The sequence below is a fragment of the Cariama cristata genome, unplaced genomic scaffold, assembly GCF_000690535.1.
Source record: "Cariama cristata isolate BGI_N322 unplaced genomic scaffold, ASM69053v1 scaffold16848, whole genome shotgun sequence".
Classification (NCBI taxonomy): Eukaryota; Metazoa; Chordata; class Aves; order Cariamiformes; family Cariamidae; genus Cariama; species Cariama cristata.
The window spans coordinates 1-10,739 of record NW_009633022.1 but is presented as its reverse complement, the minus strand read 5'-3'; the positions used below and the strand labels follow the sequence as shown (position 1 = coordinate 10,739).

Genomic DNA, 10,739 nt, shown 5'->3' with positions numbered 1-10,739 from the left:
CAGGAGACCCGGCCAGAAGCGCTTACCTCGCACCGCGCTTCGTCACTCGTTTTCCTCATCCTGTACGTAGCCGTGGGCACTGGCACTGACCGCCAATCCATGCCACTACACCGATTCCTGCGCGTGGGTTTCCGTACGGAAACCTGCGCGTGAGTTAGCTAGGCATCACAAAGCGCCACCGTAGGTCAGGCTTTCATTCGCCCAATGCTAACACCGCACCATCCGGTACCACCAGCAAATCCAGTTGTGTTCTTTGTCATCACCTCACTTCTCACCACCTGCAAACCGTCGCTGCCCTTGGCCAGTACAGCTGTTAGGGACCCACCACTGATGTAGCCAAGTTAGCAGATCATTTTTCAAATAGCTCTATTCCCAAAGCCAGGCAGACACCCAACACCTGAGGGGTTGTGCCGCTTCTTCCCGTTCAGTACCGGTCCTGGCATGACTATCCTCAGGTTCCTCCAATACAGCCGCCACCATGCAAAACAAACATCCTAGAGGAGTTTTAACAGAAGTAACAGGCCAAAGGCCATACTTGTACAGAAGTGACATTTGCAAGGCTGCCTTCCTGAGCGTTACGAGCTCCTTTATTAATACTACTATATAGGTGGTGAGTATCAGATACAAGTTTTTCTCTGACTGTTCTGTTTCAAATGGGAAAGCACGAGTGTTCCCTGTACACAAGAAGGGACCTAGAAGAGTTGTGAATTTGGTATTTCAAAACCCACAGCCATTATAGACACAATTTTTAAGGGTTAGAGTTAGGTTTATTTTTAGCAAAGCTGCTGAGCAGGACACACTGGCACTACCACAACTTTAATTTCTAGCTATATCACTAGCAATCCAATACAAGCCTGAGATTTAAAAAACACCATACTTTCACAAGCAAAACATCTCATTTAGGATGTTCTTGTTCTCGTGTGGTTGCAGAACAGCTGAGCTACTTTTCTAAGACTTGCTCCGAATTCTTTTATTTCCATACCTAGCTCTTGGTTTCACAACGTGTCCTAGCCCAAGCAAAGTCAGTACATGCTGAACACTAGAACAGATAAATTTAGAACTGAAATGTTGTTAACCTTTACTTCAAAGCTCATTTTTCTGGTGCAGTTCACTACACAAACTTAGAACTAAACAGAGACTTAGAACTAAACAGAGACATACTGACAAAAATTAAGTCTAGGACTTCACGTAAGTAGCTCTAAACCTTTTCTGTAAGAGCTGTGTAACGTTATCATGACGTTACATGACATGATCACAGTTCAGTCTCGTCCACATCCTAAACAGAGACTTAGAACTAAACAGAGACATACTGACAAAAATTAAGTCTAGGACTTCACGTAAGTAGCTCTAAACCTTTTTTGTAAGAGCTGTGTAACGTTATGACATTACATGACATGATCACAGTTCAGTCTTGTCCACATCACTACAACAATTCTAGTCATTTGGCACATTTATTTATTATTTATTTTAAACTGACATATTGCATCTAATACCTGTTCTCTCTTCCAGCCTTTATTAGCTGATGAGCTGGCAAAATGCATTTCTTCCCTCTTTCCCCCTTCCCACCTAATCTTTGGAGCGGTCACAGCTGTGACAGTTTGTGCAGCATCTCCCCTGCTGCTTCAGAGTGGACTGTAACAGAACAAGTCCACAGACAGCCCTGGAATCTGAGGCAACTTAAAAGAGATGCAGCCTCTCTTGCAGCGTAGTCACAAGAATGGTAAAGTAGCAAGCCTGTGAGCTAGAACTTTGTTTTTAATACTGGAAACTAAATCCCTGGTGAAGCTGGGGCACAGGGAGATCTACACTAAGCAGTGTAGACACCGAGATATGCATGAACTGCATGTGCACACTTGTTTACATCCAGCCTGAGCACTAAAATGTCTTCTGTGCATTTGAACTGCTGCTTGGAAGTAGCTATTCATCCATTTCAGTGGGAAAGAAATGGCAACTCAGTCCCCTGCACAGGGAAGTTTTAATTTTTGTGACATTTAAGAGAATCCTTTTTCCCTTGTTCTGTGATGTTTAGAATCAAAGGGACAGAGGGGCTGATAAGGCTTAGGTTCAAGTCATAAGCTTTGAAGCACGTTAACATTTTTTCTCCTTTTAGTGTTCGCAGGCAGACAACAAACCGACCCCCCCCAGCTGGAGGAAGGCCTAAACCACAGCCAAAACCTAAGCCTCAGGTACCACAGTGCAGGGCGCTGTACGCATATGATGCTCAGGACACAGATGAACTTAGCTTTAATGCCAACGACGTGATTGATATAATTAAAGAAGGTATGTAGCCATAAAAGGTTTTGTTACTTAAGTACTAATCTTGAAGGTACACTGTCATAAGTAGTTAAGACTTTTTGAGCCACTGCACAGTTATCTGCCCTCATTAGGCTTGCAAATGTCAATGACAGCTCAGGGAGCAGAATAGGCTCCACACCCACACCAATCAAACCTGTTCACTTAAAAGCATGTCAGAGACAGATCAATGACATATACATTACTTGGTACTGCAGATCTGTAAATTTAGTTATTCTATCACAGGCTCTGGCTGAAAATGAACCTAAGGCACAGGTACAGCACAAGAAGCAAGAAGTAATAAAGCAGTTCTAACTCTTTGGGTCTTCAAAGCAACCTCATAAGGCATAGTGATGATGTTGTCTGAAAGGCAGATTCGTGCCTGGCGTGCAATAAGCCAATTCCACATGCTCAGGAAAGATACTATGTTTAATTCAGGCCTGGGTGCTCAGTGGACTTTTCCACAAATCAAGCACACCACCAGCAAATTATAGTGTTCCTTTTATACACAAAAATCAGGGATCAGTATTTTTCCAGGCATGCCTGCTAAATACTGATTGGTTAGTAATTTACATACAATTATGTATTCATTGATGTAACAACATGTGCTCAGGGGAAGGGTCTTCACCCAGGCAAGGGTGTTCTTGCCCCATGGGTGTGATTGTTAGTATTATAATGAAGGCAGTTTGCTTCAGGACACCTTAAAAACTAGTTTCATTGCCAGGAGTTGGTTAATTGAATGGTCACTTTGCCAGGTTGTCAAATAACTCATCCTTAGCACAACCGGCCCAGATGTTCTCAAACTTCTAGGACTTTTCATACCCTAACTCCCTTCGTGAATCCTTTGTTGTTAATCAAAGTCATCTTGACCAAGACTCAATGCAAGGTATAATCAAAGCCTTGTAATTATTAACTACGGTTACTAGTGAAATGCATTATATCAATTTGACAATATTATTAGGTAGAACACAGTCTTCTATACTAATAGTTTGTTACTCTGATATCGGTGTGGCCAAAAGATTAGCAAGCTCAGCTTCTCCAAATAATTTCTCCTCAGTCCTTCACAAGAAGGCTCCCAATGTGGAATAGCTTTGCAAGGCTGCCTCAAAAGTTATACAAAGTTTACAGACCCTCACTACTTTGCTTTCTTTGTCATAGATCCTTCTGGCTGGTGGACAGGAAGACTACGAGGGAAACAAGGTCTGTTTCCCAACAATTATGTCACCAAAATATAAGAGACTGTCAGAAAAATTGGCATGAAGTTACCAGTGGTTGAAGATGTCTTCCCTTACCTTCAGGACACTGTTCTTCTGAGATCTGCCATTCTCAGCAGTACTTTCACCAGTAAAGTTGCATATGAACAAGAAGAAAATTACCCATAGCACAGACTTTGATCTTTTGTCTCAGAAGCATACAGCAATGGACATACTGACCAATTATTTATTATATTTAAAACCTGGTTTTAACACCTAGTAAGTGAAGAATGCTGAAACCTACCATCTTCCTGAAACAGAAAGGTGCTTTGCAATCTGGGACCAGGGACTTTGAAAGGGGTACATTTAATAAGTGCCTTCAGCTGAATATTAGTAGCCTTTTTAATTATCTACTGAAGATAATGTTAAATGCACATTTCCTCTAATGCAGATCATTCTGTGGAACATGTTAAGTATGCTGCTACATGTCAAAAAGATTTAGGCTCATTTGGGATATTACCATCTAAAAACCTGCTGTGATGGTATATTTAAGTAATTCTGTACAGAGTTGTAATGGAACTGGTTTGTGTTTGCTGATGTGTTTAGGGACTCCCAACAGGCACTGTAAGAAGTTAAAACAGAAAGCCACATAGTACTGTATGCTAAACAATGTTGCCTTCTTCAAGATTTATATTATAATATGGCTGGCCCATGTTGGATTTATGTTTAATGCTCTACCTGTTACAGGAAGTGTCTTTATGCAGAGCTGTACATTTATAGAAACAGATCATACACTGTATATAAAAACTGAATATGATAGACACCATGTATGAATGTATAATGTAGTATTCCACTGTTCTTAATTAATGAAGTAGATACACTAGAATCTTTATGCCAGGTACTTGCAGATATGCACTACTCCTTTTAAATGGCAAAAGCAAAAGCGTTATTGCTTAAAGTCTGCCTCCCAACCACAGTGGCTGTTGCTTGCCATACAGCTATCAGAATTCATGTTTTGCCTTCTGAACCTCCATAAAATAAAAGACAAACAGCAGTTAGCTGAACAGGTCTGTTCTCTGTGCAGTTTGTTTTCAGTTACATATACAAACAGATCCCTTCACAACAATGTCTGTTGGATTTTACTGCACTGGTTTCTAAAGAGAAAATTCCCTTCCTTTGCTCCAAACCAAACCCTTTTCACTATGCCCAGCTGAAGTGCTGTGCATTACACTTTTTCTTCTTAAAAGCAGTTAAAAAAACCTGTGCATGTTGATACTAAGAAGTTGCATAAGCTTAAAGAAAGAAACAGGTAGAAGTCTTCCTAAACCATTGCTTAAGTCTAATTTGGGCACACTTGAACTCCATCTCCACTAAGAGATGACTGTAGAAGCTGCTTCTGGGAGCCAAAAACTAGGGTGTCAGTCCCAGGGGGAATCATATACACACAAGGGATCAAGCACATTTTTCAAAAGACCATTTGCAGTAAGTGCTAGGCTTACTTATCCTATAGGAGAGAGGTCTCCTGCTTGAGAAGATAAAAACCATCAGCCCCTCAACATCCTTCCCACAGGGGGAGCATTGAGGTCTAGGCCGTTTTTGTAGTCTTAGGTTCTTGCCTTCTACATCAGAGCCGGCACACTCAAAGAGGAGACACTGGGAGAAGGGAGATAACGAGTTCACTGTAACTTAGAGAATACCTAAGGGTATGTAACTTAACATTACTTACACAGGAGTAAGTTAACAAGTAGGCTTAAATGAGGTATTGAAGCAGAAAAGTTACATCACTTATATGCTTGTATTCCTTGAGCATACAGATACCAAAGTTTATTAGAAACAAAGGAAAGCGAAACATTAAGTGATAAGGAAAAAATGTACTTACAGTGGGTTTGACTGTATTCTCCCAGGTATAGGGGTTTATTGGAGGCGGGGGGAAAGGCAATGAAAAGCTAGGGGCTTTTTTTTTGTCTAAGAAGTGAAGCAGGTTTTGAGAGCTGAGCTGGTTCAAAAGGTCTCATCCCTATAGTTCCACACCTTCAGCCCCTGCACACAGCTGTTAGCATCACAGGGGACTTAGATTTTTCCTACCTTAACTCCCTTTGTTTAGGTACACAGAGATAGAGAACGCATTGTCTTATGTTCACCTAAACACAAAGATTTACAAGCCTAATATCCTTTACAGCCAGCCTACTTCTTTCCCCAAAGTTGAAGGCAACAAACTACAAAAAAAAGAAATTCCTGTATACTTCTTTGCAACAAGGCACTGAAATGAAGTATGCATTTAGTATCCTTTAAGGTACACCAAGAACAGATGAACTGTCTGCCTGCACTTTCTTACCTTAACAGTGAAAACAGGTTACTAAATGTAACCCACTGTAAAGCCCAGAGATTCTTATTGGAATCAACCACTGAGAACAATCATCCACATCTAACTGCGAGCTGTATCAATCACCTATTTAGTCAAATGTCCTGCTTCGACATTAGATTTGCAGACATGTGCCGTAAAGATTCAGTCACAATACTTTTTTTTTTTTTTTTTTTTTAAGAACGAGAGGAGCTTTATTTCTAGATAGAGAGTTGTATTACAAAGCAAGTTTAAAATTTCACCTTCTGAGTGAGTCTTAAATGTCTGTGGCTGGAACGCTATGTACAAAGAGCAGTAGTTTTTCCTCAACAGGCAGGTAAGGAGAAAGTGCATACGCCATCAGGACTTGGCTGCCTAGGGTTATCATAGGAGTGATGAAGCCAGGTCCTTGATCATCTCGCCGCTCAGTTGAGGGATTGTGCTGATTGTCAGTAGTTTGCTACTTGCATACTTGTTCTTTATAGCCTGCAGAGGTAGAGGAACACTGTTACAAATGATTTACACAGAGTATTTATGTTTAGGTGGATAATTTTGGGTCAATTAGCCTGACTGCTTGGAAAACAAGCAAACCAACCAATCAGGTTAGAAGTGAACCAGCTTGCAACGTAGCAAGAGCAGTTTGTCTAAAATGTTTTGAAGTTAGTACTAATGCAACATCCTCTCACAGGCTTGTCAGAATAGCCTAGACTCTAAGATAACATAGAGAACATTGACCCAAGGACCCACAATGTGCAGCAAAGGTATTTCTAAAACATTAAAAAGATTTAAGTAGTTATACTTACAGTGTATTTTGTTAACTTCTCATTTACTTTGACCACATTCTTGGCCATGTGTTTCATAGTCATCACAAGACTGTCTTCTGTATAGCCAGTATAGTACTGCTGCTTTGTACCCTGCAGCATTAATGGTAAGAAATTTGAGATTTATGAAGTGGAGATCGCTGCTCAAGGCACAGTCACTTCAGGTAACAAATGCCCTGAGCTTCATGCGCTAGCCTTGAGCGCTAGGAACTGTAGTACTGTCAATTTAGGCAACAGATCCAGAATAACTTCTGGTGTGCAGTAGAAGTCTAAGTCTGGCCACATCGATGCCAAGAACCACATTTCTACACTGCACAAAGCATAAAAGAAGCAACCCTTGCAAGACTAACCACTAGTTGAATTACAATCCACTATTCATGGGCCATGATTCGTTACATGTACAGTGAAAATTATGAATATATATTTATTGACAGTGTGGCCTTCTGTAATTCAATACTTTCAACAGAAAAATCCTTTCATGCCACAGTGTTCACACAGAAAAAGATAGTAAGTTTTTAGTGGTGTATTCCTTTTTCTATCTGCAACTATGCATCAGGCTGTCCCAACAGTCATTTGATCACCGGCATTCTTACAGACCTAAACATAATTTTCTTTAGTTGTTTTAATGGTTCAATTCAACCAACTGAAGGAAAAGCCTTCAAACAACGAGTTTGATTAAAATACTTACCCATTTATTATGTCCCAGGATCTTTTGGGACAAGCATAATGCAGCAGCTGCAATCTCTGAAGGACGATAGTGAACCATGTCATAGTCTATCAGCGTCAGCTCCATTAGGTATTTTGCTAGCGTATGTTGCTTAGCATCAGCCTACCAGATTGAGAATTTGTTAATCCACAAAGTTTCACTTCATTGTATCACAATAATTTATAGTTTATTGTACTCATTAACTGACAAAATTAAAATAGTCAACAAAAATCTTTATTAAGGTCGAGGGACCATATTCTCTAACACAGGCACTCATCTCAAAATGGAGACCAGAGTCCAAACCTGTCTAGTCCAGCAGCCATTTTGGCTTTGTGTCTAAATTCAAGTGAGGGATTTTAACAGAAAACTGCAGTATCAGGCACTGCTGCACCCAACAAGGGATACAAGTGCTCCCTCTGTAATACACTAAGGCATGGTGGGGGGGAAAGGAAGAAGTGCAAAATGACTTAAGAAGATCCTTACTAAAGCAGTCAGCTAACTTCAAGAGTTACCTAATGGTCTGTTGAAGTAACTGAAACCCACTTCAAGCATAGGCAGTTCACTCCAGTGAAACTACCCAGGTGGGAAAAAAAAGGTCAAGTCAAAGAAAAAGCTTATCTTTTGATTCTTAAATAATACAGTATTTGTATCCAAAAATTATGAAGAACTGCAACACTGCTCCCCTTTTACTAGGGAATACCCTGATCACCAGACAAAAAAATTACTCTAAAAGCAAAGATTCTGCTCTAGGTATGTTTAGTTTACTCTAACGGTGAAATTACTGTCACTAAGGCTGAACACAGGCTCCAGTAAAAATACAAATGTGAACTGCTACTGGTTGCAAAAGTGATGTTGTTGTGTTACTCCACATGGTAGAGTTTCATAGCTGAATATTTCTTGATCCAGCATGTAAGCAGAAAGCAAGTAAGATCACATAATAAAAATGCCAGAAGCAATTGTTATAGACTTTAGACATATAGGAAAGTTCTAGATAATGAGGACAAGTACTCACCTCCCCAGCTTTTGATGCTCTTCTTAAGAAGTGAATTGGAAGAGGTCGTCCCAAATCAAAGTTTAACTCTTTCAGAATCAAAATCTCCATTTCTCTAACTTCAACACTGGTGTAGGCATTGTCAGTAATGTAAACAAAATCTGCTACATCAGGAGAGAATATCTCTTCGTATTTTGAAGCTAGAAGCAGTGCTGTTACACCCACCAGCTGAAGCCTCTTACGAGGTACTGGATGACTCTGCAATATAGGAATTTAGAAAGCAGGCCCCAAAATGTCGAACTCCAGATAAACAGATTCTAACTTACCAGTTTAAAATACCAGTATGACAGTGCTCATTCTTATAACGTAGATAACTTTCCACTTTTAGTCAGAAGTGTCCCTATAATGACAGGCTCAAAGAGGATCACAGCCTCAGAGTTAAGATGCTACATTATACAGAGCTCTTACACAAACAGCAGATTTTGTAGGTTCTTGGATTTGTAAAGAAAGGATAAATCCTAAACTCCTTTAAAAGCATAGTCATTGAATGAGCATCCTAATCCAAACATAAGTTGAAAAGCATCTTTCTTACTTGTAAGAAGCGATCCATAACTGCAACACACATATACAGCGTTTCCTGCAAAAGCTGGAATCTTGAGTGGACCTGTACAAGCCAGTCTACTAAAATTGCTCGCATACGCCCATTGATCATCTTCCCATCAAGGTAATGAGGGCGGACCGATTGCTGCAGCTGTTGGAGAGAGAGCTGTGTGAGCAACAAGATTAACACTACACTGCAGAAGTGCAAACTCAGTATGTCATACCTCAAGCTCTCTCAGATACAGATAGATATCTTTCACATAGTCACTACACAGCTGAGGATTCTCCCAGTCTTCAGCATCAATGTCTTCTACATTGTTGAGCAACACATCAGAGAAGGCTTGGCACAAATCGTCCTCTTGCATAGATACATCCATAGGGACAGGAGACAGAACCTAAGGAACAGATCATAGTGCTTACATATCTACTGTTTAAGCTGCAACATTCCTTTTTTTCCCCACGTTTTTCCAGTTACTAATACAATTTCTTAAGACAGAAGTTGAAACTGAGCTTGCATTCTAGCATGGCAAGCTTTCACCAAGATGCCATACAGACAGAATCAGAAGACCTTCTAGCAATTGCCAGCTAAAGTAGAAACTTCATTCAACAGCTAGTGTTACCACTTTAATGTTAGCCTTTAAGCACAACATGCATTAAACCAAAGCCTCAGTACAGAGGCTTTGCTTTTTCATCAGGGAAATGAGATAGATCTACAGATAAACTACTCTGAAATTAGAGCTCTAAGTTGCAAATCAAATTAAGAATCAGAACAGTATCATTACTTCCTACCTTTGGAACACCAGTTTCTTTGAATGCTCCATTCACAGCAGCTGGAGGTTTAGGCAGTACAGTTACATTTGTAATCTTACTAGGTCCTTTTGTAGACTTTATGGATGCCTTGGAGCACTCTGTTTTCTGTTATGAAAACAATGATTATTAGTACAGAGCTAGTAATCCATCTTTTCTTTACAGACAGATTTCAAATGTTCTTTTACCTTAGCTATACGTGTTCCTCTTGTTGCAACTTTATTTCCTATTTCTTCCAAAGCAGCCCTTTTGCCAGTAAGATGAGTTTTGGCTTTACTTTTAACGTCAGTCACAGCATTCTCCACCCCTCTAGTAACCTAAAACAATAAAATTGTAGTTTAAGAATAAGAGACCAACTTTATTTAATTTTCAGATGCCTAATTTCATTATACACTTACCATCACTGTACCGGTGTACCTCTGTGTACTCAACCAGTTTTTATTTCCTACCTGTTCACATATGCTTAGAGGAAGAAGTCCCCTCTATGTTGCAAGATTAGAGTTCTGCATGCTATCTCATTCTTCCTCACTGACAACTTTTTAACGTTAGAATGCTTACCTGCTACTTAGCCGTTTACTGTATTTACACTTTGTAACTATAGCAGTATTCCCATGAAGATGAACAAAGCAATTTCTTTGTTACATACAAATTTAAAAGTTATGTTATGCATACAAAAATAAACATCCTTCGTTACGCACAGCAAATAAACTACCAGGTTTCAAGAGTTTCTGGTGGAGTTTAGTTTAAGCCATTAGGTAAGTCACCACAGAAAAACGGTACTTGTATTCCCTCCCTGCACAGTAGCTTTAACATTCTGCTTTCCTCCAACACGCCCCCCCCCCCTTGGAGGGGGAGGAGCAGGCGGCCGAGGCCCGGTGCAAGCCGAGGGCAGCGCCAGTGAAGCTCCCGTGCCCTCCAACGCGGGGGGGCGAAGGCAGCGCGCAGCCCCTCACCACCATTCCCTCAAAGCCCAGCCCAGCTTCAGTCT

The 10,739-nt window shown here is 40.4% G+C and overlaps 1 protein-coding gene across 1 annotated transcript; it reads right to left on the bottom strand.

The window, feature by feature from the left end:
- Positions 1 to 6,027: 6,027 nt before the first annotated feature.
- Positions 6,028 to 10,068, bottom strand: CCNB2 (cyclin B2; the record flags this gene model as incomplete). The annotated part of the gene is made up of 8 exons (XM_009706589.1): positions 6,028 to 6,312; positions 6,630 to 6,740; positions 7,336 to 7,476; positions 8,366 to 8,602; positions 8,937 to 9,095; positions 9,169 to 9,339; positions 9,734 to 9,859; positions 9,940 to 10,068. Coding segments are annotated over 8 exons (1,176 nt in total), but the record flags the coding sequence as incomplete, so codon positions are not given.
- Between the last annotated feature and the right edge of the window lie 671 nt (positions 10,069 to 10,739).